Source organism: Micropterus salmoides, unplaced genomic scaffold (genome assembly GCF_014851395.1).
Source record: "Micropterus salmoides isolate LMB-PRFRI ecotype aquatic unplaced genomic scaffold, ASM1485139v1 Ms_hic_scaffold_3528, whole genome shotgun sequence".
Lineage (NCBI taxonomy): Eukaryota > Metazoa > Chordata > Actinopteri > Centrarchiformes > Centrarchidae > Micropterus > Micropterus salmoides.
Window position 1 is genome coordinate 1 of NW_024042849.1, and position 19,124 is coordinate 19,124.

At 39.1% G+C, this 19,124-nt stretch overlaps 1 protein-coding gene across 1 annotated transcript; it reads right to left on the reverse strand.

Moving 5' to 3' along the window:
• Positions 1-928: 928 nt before the first annotated feature.
• LOC119884554 (general transcription factor II-I repeat domain-containing protein 1-like) lies at positions 929-18,648 on the reverse strand. The gene is made up of 13 exons (XM_038694940.1): positions 18,498-18,648; positions 18,011-18,152; positions 16,527-16,703; positions 16,060-16,243; positions 14,150-14,469; positions 13,087-13,182; positions 11,134-11,217; positions 10,221-10,404; positions 6,898-6,923; positions 5,185-5,311; positions 4,720-4,763; positions 4,369-4,449; positions 929-1,899 (listed from the first exon to the last, which is right to left on the reverse strand). Exons 1-13 carry the CDS (start codon positions 18,621-18,623, stop codon positions 1,595-1,597), a joined length of 1,896 nt encoding a protein of 631 aa, XP_038550868.1. The 5' UTR covers positions 18,624-18,648; the 3' UTR covers positions 929-1,594.
• Positions 18,649-19,124: the final 476 nt, after the last annotated feature.

Sequence of the window (19,124 nt, forward strand, 5' to 3'; positions counted from 1 at the left end):
CCTGACAAAGGTAGTATATATTCTATGGTGGTATATTTGGACTGCATTTAAATTCAAAATCTCCCCGTTAGTTCAAACATGTACATGTTGAGAGATATTTACAACTCAGGACGCACAAACATTATGGTGTATCTACACCTGAATCGAAGATGTATGTAAAGAATCACAACATGTCCTGATGAAAACTGATGAGGTACGACTCTTTTGCCAAAAGATTTCAACAACATAAACATCTTTGCTCTGTTGAGTTTTAAAAAATGTAAAAATGAACTGTCATAGCAACTAGCTAGGACCTTTAAATGAGAATTAACGTATTAATATTTCAGTGTAGCGCTGTCAAAAAGCTTCTTATATTCTCTGACTTTAAAATTGATGAAGTACTTAGGTAAAGAGATCACACATGGACCATCCAATATATAGAGCTACAGAGCTTTGTTTAAATGAGAACAATGTGTTCAAGAAATTCCTTTTTCTATTTAGATTTTTATTGTTTTACTTTACGATATATATAATGCAACATTGCAACAAATGAATAAATACAAAGCATTAAATAATAAGCAAATAATACTTATCACATGTGCGGCACTTACCTTAATTTTCTTCCCTTTAGTGGTCATTTGTGAAAGAAAAGAAAACTTCAACAAAGCACAATCAAATCAACCAAATAAAACAAAACGCCTCCTGAAAGCATTGTAGCTAAAGATGACACTGAGTAGACTCTTCATCTCTGTCGTTATAGCAATACATTCAAATGTTTACACAGCCCATCCTTTATTTAATGCCTCTGTTTTACAGTACAGCTTAAAGGGTCAGTTCACCAAAATCAGATTTCTGCTGCCACCCAAATACAATGAAGGTGAATGGAATTTATTCTGTAGTGCATTGACAGAAATCTCAGTGGTAGATGCTACATCTCACAGATAAACCCAAACTATCTGCTTGGCTAGATACCAGTAGAGATAAAGATATTAAGTTAATATAGTAAATATATTTGTAATTTGGTTGAACCAACCCTTTAAGATGAGAATAAGTAAATAAACCACTACAAACCATGTTTATTAACGTTAGATAAATTAACGTTAGGTGCGGTTTAGAAAGAGAGTGTAGTCTACTCAAATGTCTTGGTAAGCTTACTCTAGGTTTTATGGATTAGAGCTGTTTCAGTCTACGAACAGTTCCGTGTTAGATGGAGGAAGGATTTGGGGGTATTGAAAGGATCTTTGAGGAACAGTTTGGTCTCTCTAATACATTAAGTAACTCTAATCATTCTGGGCATCAGGACTACAGGACAATGTAACTCTAAATCTGGAAATATGCACAATGCATCAGTCTTCATAACTTAATTGGCAAAAATGATCAAAGGTAAACTTTTCAGTGTACAAACTGACATAATGTGACTCAGAGATTGACTCAAAAGCACAGTTTTGTCAAATAGCTGCAGCTGATACATGGTGCTTTTCACAGATGGGAGAAGAGAAGAGCCATAGTCAGGCCAGAGATGGGCAGTGGGGATTCTTAAGGTTGGGGTTGTAGCTACTAGTGGCTGGGGAGGTTTGGTTGTGGGGAAGTGGGAGAGTGGAAGAAAAAAGCGTTTTCATACGTGTGGCAGCTTATTTAGCTCCCTAAAAAACAGCCAGAGTGTGAGGTGGCAGTGGCGGGCGCTGGGTGGCACCGGGGTGGCTGTAAGGCCGTGGGGTGGAGCTGGCATTCCAAGAGCTGTGGTGAGAAGGAGGTAGATTATATGGAGTTGGGGGCTGACGGGGCTGAGGTTACCTGCGTGGTTTTCCATTGGGTGATGGGGAGCAGAGGGAGCAGAGGGCGAGGATGTGGCTGGACACGCTGCAGCTACGACTGGCTCGGCCACAGGCTCGCTGGGCTCCTCCCCACTTGTACCAGCATCTGGAGAAACAGTTTTTTTTTTTTCACAAGCGTTTTAAAATTTCTGTATTGCAAAGACAACACAAGAAAGCAACAGGAAATATTAGTTTGCTAATATTTCCTGTATTAGTGGGTTTAGCTGGTAAACTACGTATAATGCTGACAAACCAGCCCGAAATCCAAGTATTCCATTGTAAAATTTAAGGATGCAACCTATGCAGCCCACTTCTTAGTTTAACTGACGTACATTTGACCAACCAATCAGTTAGTCCCAAGCGGGAACCTCTGGGTCTTAAAAGTGAAGCCAATGCGGAAGTACCTTAAACCTGCATTCTTTCAAATGGCCAGTAGGGGGTGACAAAGATTAGTCGATAGTATAGTAGATTGTATTCATAGTTTTCACGTGACGTCACATTCCAAGGATCAGAAATCAGAAATACTTTATTGATCCCCGAGGGGAAATTCTCTGTTACAGTTGCACACATTGCACAAAAGGCAAAGGAATATAAATAAAGATAGTGTTATATAAAGAAATATAAATATCAGAGTAAAATATAAAATAAAAGGAAATATAAAGGAGTGTTGATATGTACAATATTTAAATAATTAAAGGAATTGTTACGGTAAATAGTAGTAACGAACAATTAGTAGCAGCAGAATTGCAGCAGATAGTATTGCACATTAAGTAATTAAGCAGGTATTATTGCCCGAACAGATAATAATGTTCAGTTTAAAAATAAACTAAGTGTCTGTGTGTCAGACAATTAGAGGGAGGAGTTATAAAGTTTGATGGCCACAGGCAGGAATGATTTCCTGTAGCGCTCTGTGGTGCATTTTGGGGGAATAAGTCCTGTGTTTGACATTGTCCAAGATGATGTGTAGCTTAGACAGCAAAACGCTGACATTAAAAAGACATTATTTTCCGCTGCCTGCCAACGAACTACTAAGCAAGTGATACACTGTTACTTTGAGTTTATTACTTTTGCGTTGCCAAAATGCTGGATGGTTGTTGTGCTTTCGGATGCACTAATCGAAGAGGAGCGAAGCCTGAGCTGTGTTAGGTGAGGGATTCCCCAGAAGGTAAAAGTAAACATTACCGCAGTCAGGCGGCGGCAGGGACCTGGCGGTTTTTAACAGTAGAAATGCGGCAGCAGGTGTTGTAGCCTTATATGGATTGGATATGCCCAACACTTGCAGTTTGTGTTCATATCTTTCTGTTTCTTAAGTTGAGAGGTGAGCCAATTAAAATTTTACTGCTTTTGCGGCGTCTCTACGGGAGAGTCGCGGTGTGAACCGCTACGTTGGTCCGTTGTTTTGCCCTCCAGGTCACCGCGCATGTCACGTGACTGAAAACTATGAATAGAAGTCTATGAGAAAATGACCCTACTTCTCACTTGATTTATTACCTCAGTAAACACTTTCCTGATGTTTATGGTCTCAATCACTAGTTTAAAGTCTTCTTCAATACAGCATTCAGTAAATTATGGTCCCATTTAGAGTAAAATATACAATAACGAAGGTTGATGGTTTAGGGCGTGGCTACCTTGTGATTTCCAATTAACTACCATGGCGACCTGTCGGACGTAGGACAGTGTCAGACCTAAATGCAATACTTATTAGAGTATAATGTTTAAATATCCTGTATCAAGTTCAAAGTTTAAGAGCTCTACAATGTGCAGTTGTTAAATGTTAGAAATAAACAGGAGATATTCAGAGTTCATTGACGAGTTCACACGATTATAAATTTTCTGCCAGCATTCCTCGCTTGCCTTATTTGCAGCAACAGTGTAGCTTTAAATCTTTTACGCTAATATTTCTTCAAAGCTCTACATTATAACAACCTGTTCCTCTTGACTGAAGTAGGCAGTACACTTTGTGCGGAAGAAGAAGAGTCTACATGATATGTTTTATAGAAATGCGCTCAGAGCCTGATGAAGAAAACCTGACCTGACCTATGTCAGACATGCTTAGTACACAACTCCTGACAGGGCTACCGACTTTGTTTTAAAATATCTGGAATAAAAGAAGAAAAGCTGCGCTGTATTAGCATACATTACAAAGTTGGCTCCAACTGAGAGGAGTATCCTCTCCTCACTAACTGCAACATTGTCGTTTCACTGCATTTGTAACTACATAAAAAGTGTCAGGTATGGCCAAACAACTGTCAGCAACCAACAGTTTTCAGAGAAAGAAACTTTTTCCTCACGGTTGGCAAACACAAGCGTTTATTGTGCAGGTTACTACTATGTACACAGTTTTGGTTGCTGAAATCTGCTAAATTCATTTACTCTAAGTTGAAGATGAAGACAATCTAGATGTGTAAAATTAAAATACACCATATTAAGGTCTTTCTGAGGACATTATAGATTTACTATGACTGTATCAAAGACCTGTGATATGTCAGTGATAATCTATGAGAACTACATCTCTGGATATTGTGTTTGTAATTTAAGAAGTGAGAAGCTGATGGCTGTGCCTGTGCACACTTACCTGGCACTGTAACTTGAATGATTTCCCCATCTGGAGGCTCCGTTTTAATCCTTTTCAAAGGAATGCAATCTCCTGAAGGACCTGCAGGAATTGAACAGTTCATTCTGCCTGAGTTCCCATCAGTGTGAGGCACTGTGTTATACAGCAGTGTTAAACAGATTTAAGCAGGTGATAGAATGTGTTTGAAGTGCCTGGACTACAAAACATGATGGGAATTTTCTTTAGAGACTACTAAGGACTGTTCACAATGCTGTAAAACACTAATTTGATACTTGGAGCTTCACTCTTCAGACAGCAAAATATGAGAACAAAAAGTTTTTATAATTCAGAAATGCTTTTAATTACACATACCTGCTTCACAGTCAGCCAAGGGACTCACGCATGCACTTGTCGATCTGTGATAAAACACACTCAGTTGACTACCAAATTACAAAACTGATTCATTACAAATACAAAACCGCACATGGGCTGAACACAGGTTACATACTGTCCAAAGACACACAGGCATGTCAGATGATTTATAGATAGATTTGGTTTTGTTTACTTTAAATCAAAGGATATCAAAAATACCATATAAAATGAGACGGAATAAACATTTGATTTAAGGGCTGTCGCTAAATTTAAGCTTACAGCCAGTGTCACAGTAGCAATTTTAATGATGAATATTGTAAAAACATTATTTAAAACTGTTTAATTCAGCCCACATTATTATTAGATATAAATGCAATGCAATTTGGCTTCATGCCACTACCTCACATTTCCACATTAGAAACAAAGTTGAATAATGCTAAATTTCTGTGTGGGCTGTGCTCTGACCTGCTGCTGTGAGGATTGCTGACCAGCTCGGCTGTGGTGGGCGGGATGCTCAGATTGTCAGGGAAGCTGTCTTCAGGCGTGGAGCCCAGGTCATGCTTGCCCTCCTCCCTTGCAATCTTGCCAGCAGCTTCAATAAACAAGACACAGAAGATAAACAAACACTGCATCCCATTAGCCAAGAACATCTGTGGGGTGGAAATATATAAAGAAAGACTTGACAGAGCAGTTTTCAGTTACTGTAATTAATTGTAAAGATTCTGACAAATATTGTGCGGCTAAATGCCCGGCTCAAGTTCCACACAAAGCACACATGGAATCCTTCCAAAATAATTACCTTTTACCCAACGTTGCCTTTGAAAAGATGCAGATCATTTTTCATTTTAATGAAAATGCAGGCTACACTTGGGCAATGAGCCAAATTAGTTGTGCTTCTCTGTAATTTTTACTCACTACTGGAAAGTCAAGGTTTGCGCACACCAAACAGGTGACCAAACAATTGTTATCTCATACACTCAGTTTTTTAGATCCATCTAACTAAAACTAAGGCAGTCTCATCGACCAGACCTGCAATAAATTATACAGTCATGAATGCTATATTGCTCCGTTTTAATGAAAATATTTTACTGTGTGCGATGACAGCAATCTCACAGGTACACTGCACGTCACACTTTGTGAGATGGGTCTAATAAAATCTCACAAATCTATATCAGTCTGTACAAAGTCAGTTTTAAGTCATGTCATCGGGATGCCTTGTAAATCTAAGCTTTTTTCTATTTCAATAGAAAAAATATATATTGCCAACGGAGACACATCATCAACTCACCTTGTGCCACTCTAATGTTTTGAAAAAGCAGCAAAAACAAGCTTCATTTTTACTTTGCTAAAAATGGTGCTTGCAAAACATACATATAAAATGTGGCATCGATGTGGATATGTCTATGTCCGCATCAGCCATTGTATTCTGTGTCATTTCCTGCCCTACAGTTTGTAGATGAGGGTCTTAACAGCAGCACAAATCTCTAATTCAGCCACCGCTGTGTAAAAGGGCCTTTAGGTAGATGTTTATGCAACTTGTGGTCATTTTGGAGGCTGTATCAAACAGTTGTGGTGCTATTGATTTACGCGGAGAGGATTTTTTAATGACTGGCCCATTTCATTTATATCAATGAGGGTATGTTACATATTGCAAACAAATTTCTCTGAAACAGTTTCAATAAAAGACAGAACATTATTACCTTCATGAAAGCATGTTTTATTGCTGATGTATAAAGACTGCATTAGTTTCAGCTAGGTGTACGCAATAAACTGGCAACTGAGGGACATTGCATGTAATATATACACAAGATCGTGATGTAGAGGAGCATTAGGTCAGTAAGCTAGAAATGTACTGCTTTCCTGCATCAGTTGAACGCTACTTATATGATGACTTTGGCCTGCGAAGATACAAAGGCATAACATTCAGTCTAGAAAAGGTGGGTAAACTCTGGCAAATTAAAATCTCTCCTACCAGATTGCTGCCACCAGTTTTGCCAACAGAAACCTTGAAATCTTACAAAACACTGGCACGTTTTCAAGTATAATTAGAGACAGTGGCGTGAGTCAAAGTCATAAAGAGGCAGATCAGCATTCATTTTCACTAATGAGGCCAAATCACAGCTCATATGCGTGTGAAAATGGTATTAACACAAAAAAGAAAATTAATCACACTCTTACCAGTGAAAATCCTTTCATCAAACATTCTGGAATATAAAAAAGGAAAATAGGCCATTAGTCGCTGAGTTCAAAGAGCGTTTCAGCTCGCAGGGCAAAAATCATGATGCAAACACTGTACATGTGAAGGAACACATCATTAACAGCTCTTTAAGCACATTAACTGCTCTTTAAACAATCTGTCTCAGTCAAAACAATCAAGCAATTGAGTCATTCCTTTGTTATCGTTGAATCCCTCTGAAAATAACAGTGTGGATGTGAACTGTGCTTCTGGACTGCTTCCCCCCCTCCTTAAAGCTATGCTACTGCTCCGTCTGCCACCGAGACATTCCTCTCCTGCTGTGATCATAATTAATCTTTAGACAACTATTTCTTTAAGTCCTGATTATTTACATCTATTTATAAAACATTTTGAGATTAAGATTTTCTGAAACATCCAGCTGGTGAAGATGGGTACAGTTTCGGGGGTACTTTCATCTATAATTAATTCACTACCTTAAGGCGGATGACCTACTTTGATATTGGGGTCATTGCTGAACGAGACTAATATTCTACAGCCGTTACACAACGCTCATAACACTACAAAACAAACTGAGAAACAATGTTGATGTTATCAGTTTCTTTAACCACAAGTGGGGTAAAACATTTAAAGTTTGGTCAGTGGGTGACAAAAGGGTGTATGGTGTCCATGTTAGGACATGCCAGACCGGTTGTCAGGTTCAGATCTACATTGTGAAGTAGACTAACATCCTTACAGTTAACGTGTTAACATTAAAGGATAGGGCTGGCAATATTATATATTTTTCTTGTCAACAAATTCCATAAAGTGACCCAAACCAACATCCAACTATCCATCGGGCGAGAAGAGGGTTATACTCAGGACATGTCACCAGTTCATTACAGGGCTGACAGATGAGAGACAAACAACTACTCACACTCACATCCACATCTAAGGGCAATTTAGAGTCACCAATAAGCCTGTTAACATGCGTGTCTTTGGACTGCAGGAGGAAGCCGGAGCTCCCGGAGACAACATGCAAACGCCACACAGAAAAGCCTTGGATGACCAAGGTTCGAAATCGACATCTTCCTTTTTGCTGTGAGTCCATAACCAACAATTACCAAAAAACTTACTGTCTTGTATATCTTAATCGTTTGTGCCATACAGCTCCATTGGTCGCCCAAAAACCAACATCAATGAGCCACAGTGTTGCACTGGCTGACATGTTCCTTCATTACAATGAACATGGGCATTACAGTTTATTTTGAGTCAATCCCACATGCACCGTCCCGCTGCTGTAAATACCCGGTTACTGGGCCACTGAAAATAGTCCCCAGACAAATACACTTCTAATATCTACTTCTTGTTTGAGTAACTTTAAATTTTCTGAGCCTTTTTTTTTTTAAGTGGAAACTATATATTTGTGACCTTTTAAAGATTTACATCTTCAGTAGGAATGAGCAACACAGACAGAGTGGGGAAGTCAGAAAGTAATGAGTGATGAACATAGGCCTGGGCGAAAAATCGATTGAATGAATTAATTCGAATTTTTTGTTGCGGGCGATTTAAAAAATAAGTAAATCGAGTTTTTGTGTAATAGCACATTTTTGGCTCCCCGGGGTTTCCGTAGTGTTCGTTTCCCATAGCGACAACATCATACACTAAACAGCAACAGCAAGCGACAAAATGGCTACCGGTGAGAGCGGGAAGTTTGTTCCCAAGAAAGGAATAAAGTCATCTGTTGTTTGGAACTGGTATGGGTTTGCTGCGACAGATGTGGAACAACAGACACCACGCTGCAACATTTGCCTAAAGCCTATCGCAGTGAAAGGCAGCAGCACCACAAACCTATTCCAACACCTGAAACAGAGACATCCAGCCGAATATGAAAATCTCTCCGCGATGAACAAAGCCGCACTGACCAACAAACCTTATTGCTTTCCTTAAGTAGGGGGGGAAATCGGAAAAAATCGTAAATTGAATTAAAGTAAATAAAATCGGAGATTTTATTTTTAGGCCATATCGCCCAGCCCTAGATGAACACTGTTTGTTTTGGTCTTTTCATTTGTTGCCAATAACAAATATATACAACAACACCACCTTATCCTTGTTAGCATTTAACTTTGGCATGCCAAGTGTTTTACAGTATGTTAGCATTAACCTCAAAGTACAGCTGAGGCTAATAAATAGGAGTAAATAGGACTCAAAATGTTTTACGACATAAAGTGTTGAAATTGTTTGCTGTCACTAGATACAAAGTTAGGGGATCACACAAGCTACAAAAATTCGTCCTTTGGTGACCATGAATATCTGTGCCAAATTGAATCAATTCATTGTCTGTCAATATAATTCAAACTGTACCAGGGAGTGTTAGAGCACTGAACCAACATACAAACTGAACAAGCACATCACGTTCCCTCAAGCCACACCACTAGTATGGTTTTAAATTTCTTATTTTCATAATTAAGAAAAGCCAGCAACTTTGATCTATTTGCCTATAATTTCAAAACTGGCCTGCTCATAACACAGAAATAAATTAGGTTGTTATTACTTGTAATATCATCTAGCGATTCTGGCTGCAGCTTTAAATGAAAACTGAAATTTGCTTTCGGTTAAAGCAGCCAATCATTAGAATTAATGATCAGCTACTTTAAAAATGCCCATACTCTGTCAACAAAGCACATGCCCCCCCCCCCCCACAAAAAAATGAACATCAGGGCCTGCATCTGGAACATCTCTCAATGACAATGGGAATGTGATGTAATTCTGAATTAATCACATTCTCAATCTTTCCTAATTGTATTAACACAAATGTGCTGCCTGCAGGATTCGTTAAAAGATGCGTTATCTCAAACAAGGCATGGTGGCTCATTTAAATTAGCTTAAACAAATGAATGGAAGAGCAGCCACAATATGCTGGCAGGGGAAAGTCCTTTGGGACATGAATGGAAATGGTTTACCAGTCAGCGGGACATAGCGTGCTGAAGGAACCAGACGTTTAACAGACAGATGGTATATGCTGGCTTGATTGGGGGCTGCTTATTAAAAATCTTTTCTAAATAAAGTTTCAGAGGCAATGCCATACCGTAATTTGGTGGAGTGGAGCTGGACGATCATGAGGTGGCAAATGGATAAACTATGATCTGCACTCATTGACTAAAATAGACATGGAAGCATGCACTGGTGTTTGTTTGAAAATCCAGTCTGTGAATTATATCAGCCTAATACTATAAATGTATCCCAAACATGTATGTCTGCCTAAAAAAGGTACATCACACGACAAACATGCTGAAAATGGTACCTCTAATCTTAAAGCATTGGTTACCGTTTGACGATGAAGCGGATCCCGTGGCGCTCGTCCAGGATGCGTTTGAGCTTGGGAACTCCATATGTGCAGGGTCTCTTGAAGGGGATCTGGTCAGGGATGCCGATGATCTCCACGGCCCCTGGGTCACAGGCTATTTTGCGATAGGGGACAGGCACCATGTGATCTAGACCCAGGGCCTCAGCTGGAGTTAGAAAACAGAAAATGGCCAAGCATTTTTTTAAAACAATGTGATTCTACTGAAAGAATATCACTTAGATATTCACTTTAACTCCACGTAATAGGGGATTATTCAACTTTATGCATTTGTTGCTCTACAAACATGGATTTGCATAAAAAAGCAGCGTGCCAGTGGGATGCACACACCATGTAGAGGTTTACAGAAGTGAAGATAATTCCAGCTAAATGGGAAATTAAACTTTAGGGGAACGATAATCGGTGCTGTGGGCTTGGATAAAAAAGTCTGGAAACAGATCCCATGAGCCATGATGTGAAAATGTTTTTTCCCCCTTAATTTGTACAAACGGCTCATAGACACACAGTATCCACTGACTAAACACACTACAGTGAAATTGCTTGCAGACATCTTTTCAATACTTCCAAATAAGTAGCAAAACAATGCAAATATTTCAGGTGAGAACTTGTAATCAGCTGTATTGTTCTTCTGGTTGAGCTCTTCTTAAGACATTTGTTTTGGAATAAACTACTACTAAATATGCTGTGGTTACAAATACACGTCATGTGTATCGCTGAAGAAAAGATGATCAAACCAAAGCACTGACCCCAATACATCAACATCCATGGATACGCACAGAATTATCACTGTGCATGAACAATTGCTTGAGGAGGCGGAGACACCTTTATAAATCGCTAAATCTGTGAAACCGAGGCCCAAACAAAATCCTTTCCTTACCGTATCTGCTGTTGAACAAGATCTGAACACATTCTCTCAACGTGTTGATGTCTTCAGTTTCCCGAATGAAAGAATCCCATTTTTCTGCAAGAAACAACTCCTGTCAATGCTTCACTGTAACGGCGACGTGCTTCTTTTATTAAAGTTTAATTGAGCTGTAACATTCAAAAAGCAGCGCTACAGATCTGAAATTAATCTTCTCCAGCTACTCAATATCAACTTGGGAAATGAGTGCAATCGTCTTAAGGGATTACTCTTGACATCTTAGTAGCTTAGCCCCTAATGGTTATGGGTTAGTATAGTTTAGCCTTTGTTCAGTAAACAATGGTTGGCTAGTGTTTGAGCCTACACATCCCAGCAGGACACAGGAGAACACAAGAAAAAGATGTAAAAGAAATGCACAAAATTCATATTAGTTAATCATTAGTTTAGAATATTTTATAGCCAGACTGACACAGACGTTTTGAGGCTGCTATTGATATTTGAGAGTCTACAAAAATCTTGAATTTGGTTATTAAGAATTGTGATTAATACAATGCTAGAAGAACATAATAACATATTTTGTGAGTCCATAATGTAAATGTATACAGCAGGTTTTGCAGGAACAGAATGCATGTTGGAGGCAGTGTGGTAAATCAATGGCAGACCATTTTCATATATTTTGGGGCTGCCCTGTAATCCATGCATAGTGGTAAAATACTGCCTAAAAACAAGGAACATTTTTGGAATAGAAGTTGATTGCACATTATACCTGGGCAAATTCCCAAACAAACTCACAGCCAAAATTTTATATCTTTATTAAGTACATTTAGTTCAGAGTAAGAAAGCCATCACACGGAAGTTGCTGCAGGCAAACCTGCCACTGATGGTCGACTGGTTTTCAATTGTCAACAAAATACACTGTGTGGAGAAATTGATCATTTCCTTAAGAACACGATCTGAACAATATATAAAATATAAAGGAAAAAAGGACTACATACTAAAAACCCAGCTCTGAACCAATGTTTGGCCCATACCAACCCTTGTTCTTTTTTTTTTCTCTTTTGCCTGAAAACGCCAAAAACAAACTTTGACAAATGTGTGAGCTGAGCTTTACAGAAGAATAAACTTGTCAATGCCCTCTAGTATTATAAACTACCTCAAAATATCTTTCTATACAGCAGTTTCTTGTTATTTCACAGCCAACACTATCAATATCTGCGATAAACTAATATCTGCTCTGTAACTTGTACATATTTTAAAGATCTAACAGCATTTCACACTGAAACTCATCTTAGACTGTCTGGATCTTGCCGTTGCACCTTTAATCTCACAGGATACTTTTTAAAGGAATAATTTAAATTTTGGGAAATATGCTTATGGTCTTTCTTACAGAGACAGATGAAAAGATTGATACCCTTCTCATGTCTATAAATGTGAAGCCTTCCAAAGGTAACAAAATCCTCCTACCAGCAGCTCTGAAGTTTACTAATTTTACACTTCGGTTTTTGTACGGATTAAAATTACGAGATGAGGAGTCCATCCTTACGAATTCAGTGTTGTGTGACGACGCTGTTCTAACCAACAGAACCTTTTTTCTAAGTGCAGTATACATTTAAGATAACAACTACATGTATGCCACTTCAGTTACAAAAAGACATTGAAATATTGGGAACATTAGGGTTTGTGCTATTATATATTTAACATATTTAAATAAAATTTGACATGTTGCTCTTTAGTGATGATTTTCAAGTATAAAATCTGTCAATCAGTATATCCGACTCAGTTAGTGTTAATTGCTGAGTTATACTCCAAAATGTTCTTCAATTGTTGGCTGGGATAAAATATGTGAAGGTTTTACTTGTTCACCCCTCCCTTCTATCTTGTCTTTAATAACCAATACAGAAGTATCTGTTATGTATTTTAAAATGAGACCAGCTTCCTTTAGCTCCATGGTCACATGTTCAACCTTACCTGATTTTTCATGCACTATGGAGAAAAGAAGCCTCTTGGAGATGTGGATGCCAGGAGGGCTCTGACCCTGCTCACCAGGTAGTCTTGTTGTCTCATCTGAAAATGCGAGACAAATAAAATATATTCACTTCAATTAACTTTTATTTCAGTCAGAGATGTGCACTTCTAAATATTCAGTCAGTTTCCCCAGCAGTCATTAATACGTGACTAAAATTATTGAATTAATTAAAAATATCAGAATAAAGAATTAAACCATGGGTGTGCGTCTTCTTTGTTGTATTTTTCTACATTTTAGAGGTATGACTTCTTCTCTAGGATTTCAAATATAGGTACGCAACTCCACCTGACTCCATTAGAGATATGAGTATGACAAGGACATGTAAAAGTAAAAGTAAAGTGCCGCTATAATAATCTGACTTCAAAGCACACTGCAAATTCACCCCTTTTCTCAGCACACTGGAGGCGAAAGATAAAGCACTTAGTCTGAAACACATATTTTCACTTTTCATTATTATTATGATCATTATTGTGAATGTTGTTTCAATCTTGAATTATACCTCTATTCACAAAGGCAACGAGCAAATGTTCAGCTTGCAGTCAAGCTCTGGCTGTTTCAAAATAACAAGTCTTCACTGTTAACGCTGTGTTGGTGGAACAACCACCCAATAGGCTTTGCCGGTATCTATTTTTTCCATACTTTCCTAACATTTCTCCAGGATCTACGGTATGTGACGGTATATTGTCAGTGAACAAAGGCTGCAGCTAAAGCTCCTGTATGGGTGTTCTTTCCCAACTGCTGGAAAAGTGAAAGGGGTCTTCATGTTGTCGAGTTGAAGATGCTAATTTTCAAGTGGAGTTGTCAGACAACAATGAGGCCGTATGCTACATTACAATTCATCATCTTAATACAGCATCTGCGTATCAGTTTCAGGCAGAGGAGCGTCTGTATTTTTGATGGTACTGAAAGTCATACCTTTAGGATTTCTAAATATCTGTTATACCGTCATACTGCCCAAGCCTACTACCCAATGCTGAAACCCATCCCCACACACGCACATCCTACCATTGTTAGCACAGTCCTTGACAGACGTGCTTAATTTGTCTGTCCCTGCTGTCCAGTTGGCCACTCTGTCCTTGCCCAGGTTGAGGAGGGACATGGGTTTGAAATCCAGCTTGCCATCTGGGTGAGGTTTGGATGACATGGGCATGCCGTACAGGAAGCTTGACAGGACAGAGTTGCTGGAAGTGGCGGGACTCGATGACGTAACTCCCTGGGCAGAAGTCTTCCCAGGGCCATGGCTGCCCGATGTCATGATGGCAGGGGAAGAGTTGTGATTGACATCAGTGCTGGACTTGGCTTCCCGAGTTAAATCTTCTGCTGGCCTGCACACAGACACAAAATCAAGAAGAGAGTCATTTGGAAGGACGCATACATCACAGCTTGACATCAAGTTTTCTGTTTGCAAACTGTATCACTTGCCAACTGTCTCTTGGCTTATTTCAACATTTGCTGTAGCAACAACAACTCTCTTTGAGCAGGACCAATTTATCTGTTATTATCATCTGTTATTTTGATTGTATCATCCCCTTGATAAGGATTAGAATCACTAATTTAAATATGAATGGAACGTTTCTTTTCTACTCCACATTTCTCTTCTCTTCCCTGTTTTGTTCTCTCTATTTCCAGTCCTGTGCACTGCCAAGAAAAAGTGGCAAACAGACCAAATTGAAATTTGAGTTTCTGTCTTAGCAACAGTTACAGTGTGTATTTGACATGCGTGTTCGTATTTAACTTCATTATACAGTTGTAGAGACAGGAAACTCCCCATTTGTTGTGGGGAAAGGCATGTGACAGTTGTTATTAACGGAGTAAACATGGAGAAGAGAGTCTTTAAACAACCGATGCTCCAAAACAGAGCACCAATAGGTCCAAATTAAGCTTTAATGAGATGTTCACCTCTTATCAGTTTAAAAAAAGAAATTGTACTTGTGCTTTGTGGCATAATTTGACCTTGACCAGTCTGACTTAAATGTATAGTTTAATGACACCAACGCTCTTCCCACAAACTACATATAATCAGAGCTTCCAACAGACTCAACCGTCACACTAGACCGTCCCCGCGTGACATAGCTATTCTAATTCCTGTCCCTGCACAGCATTGTGATGTGAAAGATAAAATTAATGTCACCATGACAATGTTCTGAAGTTGTAAAATCCTGTCATATGGTCTTATAAACCACTGTTTTGGTGTATGATTAGCCTTTAAACGCATGGATCTATTTCTGAAATGGGACTTCCTGGATCATATTCCATTGTCTCAATGGTGCATGTAACCACATGTCCCCAACAACACAGAGGTTTATAGACAAAACATGAAATCACAGGAACTGACAGGTTTTCTAAAGGATAATACTGGTGATCTGGCCACACGGGAGTGCTTACGAACACACTAACAGGGATGGGGAACATGGCACAAGTCCCTGTTTTATTTCACATAAATCTGTAAATATATGTTAGAGATTGGGCCCAACTCCCACTAAGAGGAGCTTTGGATTCTGGGAAAGAAGCAGCAGATTAGGCCAATATCAAGTTATCCAGCCTCAATGATGCTGGCCAGACTTTACCAGTATTTTCCCATTATACATATTATTAAAATACTTCTGCAATGGATGCTGTTAAATCTTTTCACTTTTTGTTTTGAGGCATACATGTTCTGGAGAGACTAACATGTAACCTGAGAGAGTGTTTTTCCACAGCTGAATTAATACCCTGTCTATCCCTCACTAATACATTCAAGCCTGTCTGCTACCAATAAGTAACTATGTGCTTCCAGCCATTCACATGTATGTTTCTCTGCAAAGCATTAGAGGCTGAAATGCCAGACTTCCTTTCTTTTCCATTTTGGAGTTATCAAATGTGAAGCAGCTGGTTTTATAATCTGATACAACCGTTCAAACAGCACGCAGACTCACCTTTTTACTGTAAACTGGATGCGGTGGCTCTGCTCCAGAATCTTCATCAGTGTCTTGGTGTCATACTCAGAAGGCTTCTTCAGGGTGACTCCCTCAGGCAAACCGTGGGCCACCACACAGCTGGGGTCCTTCTGGATCCACTCATAAGGCACAGGGACCAGACTGCTCTTTCCCACAGCCTCACCTGCACATTGCACGAGGCAGTGTGAGTGCTTTCCAACATCTCTTGTACAAAACTGGCATAATAAAACCTGAAACTAAACAGCTTCTGCTTTGCAATTGTATAATGAATATTATAATTGGGGATGTTAATTATTTAGGTGAGTACGGCATTCTCTTCCATATAGGCTGGATGAGGATGATATAAGTCATGAATAGCGTGAGAATCATCAGAGTGATAATTATGAATTAAGGTAAGAGTTTCATGGCTTAAAAAGGACTTATCGTTGCATTTGGTGACTCCTTACTGTAAAGTACAGTGAAGACTTCCTCCACCATCTTCCTCAGAACAAAGATGTTGGACTGAGCATCTGATGGAGCTCTTGGTTTCCCATGCTCACCATCTTTACTCAGTTTGCTGAGGTCACCTTCCTGGTCTTTGGTATGGGCGTTTGCTGTGGTCACATTTTGCAGACATGGCACCCCTAAAGCCAAATGATAAAAGTCACATCACAGCGAATTCCAGTAACATTAAAAATAACACATGCACAAGAAAATTTCAAATGCTTGTAGGTCTAAATTATCTGCAATATGAGTTTCCTTACTACTTTATCCGCTAGCACAGTCAGGGCTTTAACTTTATGGGTTACAAAGAAACAAAAAACAGGAAGATTGAGAGTCTTGTTCCTGAAAACGTGAATGTCATCTTTTGAAAAATGGTGCTATATAAACTTGAATGACTTGTTTGTCCTAGAATGTGTCTGGATAAATGTAAAACATCTCCAAAAACTGGTGATTAAGTTGTCAACATTAAGCCACTCTGTTCAAATCCTCCTCCACTACTCAACTTCCTGAAACCTAAACAAACGGTTTATTTTAAGTCTTTACTAAACAAAGCAAACTGCAGCTACTGTTCCCTGGAACTGGCTGGGAAAACTAATTTCACCTTGTATACACAGCCTGATAAAACAAACTGCGTAATGGGAGGTCACAACCCCTCAAATTGGTGTTATTAGTAGGGAAACATTGTGGAGTCTGAGAACATTATTCGCTGTTTTACCTTAGCACTCAAGGTCAACAGGTGCGGCTTAATGTTCCAACGCTGATTTCTGAAATATGAATTACAACCTTACATACTAGTTTGTTTATAGGAAATGACGGCTGAATGGCAGGGCTTACGAAAAAGAAATATTTAGCCTCTTATCAAAACTTCCTGTAGAAATACTGCAGATTACCGTTATATTGTGAATGTGTTGTAAATGTCTTTTTGAAAATGTTGGCATACTCCGTAAGCTTGTTTGATTCTGTTAATCATTAAGTCCTTTATGACCTTGATTTTAACCTCTATCAGTGACAAGTATGAATTGCAACATTAACTTCTCCTAAACAAGTCTTACTGTTCAAAAAATAACGAGAACTGTGAGCAGTGATGTCTGTTATTTAACAAATGTAACACATCAAATGGTTTTGCCAAATGAGATGTGACAAGACAGTGCGTTGATTTATCGTTTTATCTGATAAAGGGCAAAATGTATTACTGTGTTGATTCAATTATTTTCTGATGATGTAATCTGATACTGAGCGAAACTGCAAGCTGCTGCAGTTATTGAAAGCGTTTTGATGCTGAATCTGCATTTGTGAGATCACAAAACTGCAAAATCCTACAGCGACAAGCCTGACACAAGTGCATTTTTCGTAACCACCACACAGCTGTGGTATTAATAAGAGTGATCAATGCTCTATCATGAATGAATGAACAACATTCACAGTTACACCGGAAAACAGAACTTACGACAAAACTTGTAGAAGTCTGTTTGGATTTCCCTCCTGGAGTTGAGGAAAACTCTGCCTTTTTCTGTGCCGACTGCAATCACGCTGTCCTCGTGTATGGTGACACACGCCACTTCAGCATTGAGCTTAGACATTGCCATGCACTGCAAAACAAGGATAAAGGTATCATTTACTCATAAGTCATTACCAAAAACTCTGAGGAAGACGTGTATTAAGAAAACAGAGGAATTAGAAGCACTGCATGCTGATTCTCTCGGGATGGAAAAAGATACTTACTTCCACCCTCACATACTCTCACACTGTTTCTGATGTTTGATGCATATTCACAAAAACAAAAAATATCCACCATGAAACTGGTTCAGAAATGCAAAGCAGCTGTTTATTAACATGTTTTAAAGGTGGATATTCACTAATTTCACTAAGAGAGTTAATCATCTTGAGATCTCCAAAAGGAAATGACATTGCGTGAGGCTTAATCTAGGACATACCACTGAGTCGAGGGCAGACACCAGGCTGGTGAGGATCTCCTGTCTGGCTGACACCAGCGGGACTTGTGGTTCGCCCCGGGAGTTCGTCCTGATGCCATCACATGTCAGCTTCCTCATCTGAGCCATGCCTCTGTGGGGACCAGATGAACACAATTTAGGCAGGCAGCCACAGAGTACACTAGACAAAAACCTGCATGCGAGCATGTATGCAGCAGTGACCTGCATTCAAAGCAGTTTCTGTTGACATCATTTAGTTTGACTTTAAGCAAATATTAACTTGCATTCAGGGCATCCATCTGATACCGGAGGCTGGGAGATGAAAGAAGTCCGAAAGGGTGGATGCTTTTCTTACCAAAGATGCTTATTTCATACAGTAAAAAGGACAGAATCTACAGCTGCGCTTGTGGCTCTATGAAACTTTACTTAGCACAGCAGCGCTTTTAGCTAAATGCTAAAGACATTGTGTTAACAAGCTCACAATGACAATGTTAACATGGTGACATTTAGCAGGTTATGTTTACTATATTCACCATTTAAGTTCTGCGCATTAGCATTCTAAAATTTGCTCATTAGCCCCAAAGACAAAGTAAAACTGAGGCTGATGGGAATTATCATGAGTTTGCAGGT

Coding starts and splice junctions, on each gene's coding strand:
- LOC119884554 (XM_038694940.1), bottom strand. CDS start 18,623: ATGGCTCAGATGAGGAAGCTGACATGTGATGGCATCAGGACGAACTCC. Junction 6,924..10,220: donor ATCCGCTTCATCGTCAAACG/GTAACCAATGCT, acceptor TTTATATTCCAG/AATGTTTGATGAAAGGATTT. Junction 4,450..4,719: donor CTTGGCTGACTGTGAAGCAG/GTATGTGTAATT, acceptor CAATTCCTGCAG/GTCCTTCAGGAGATTGCATT.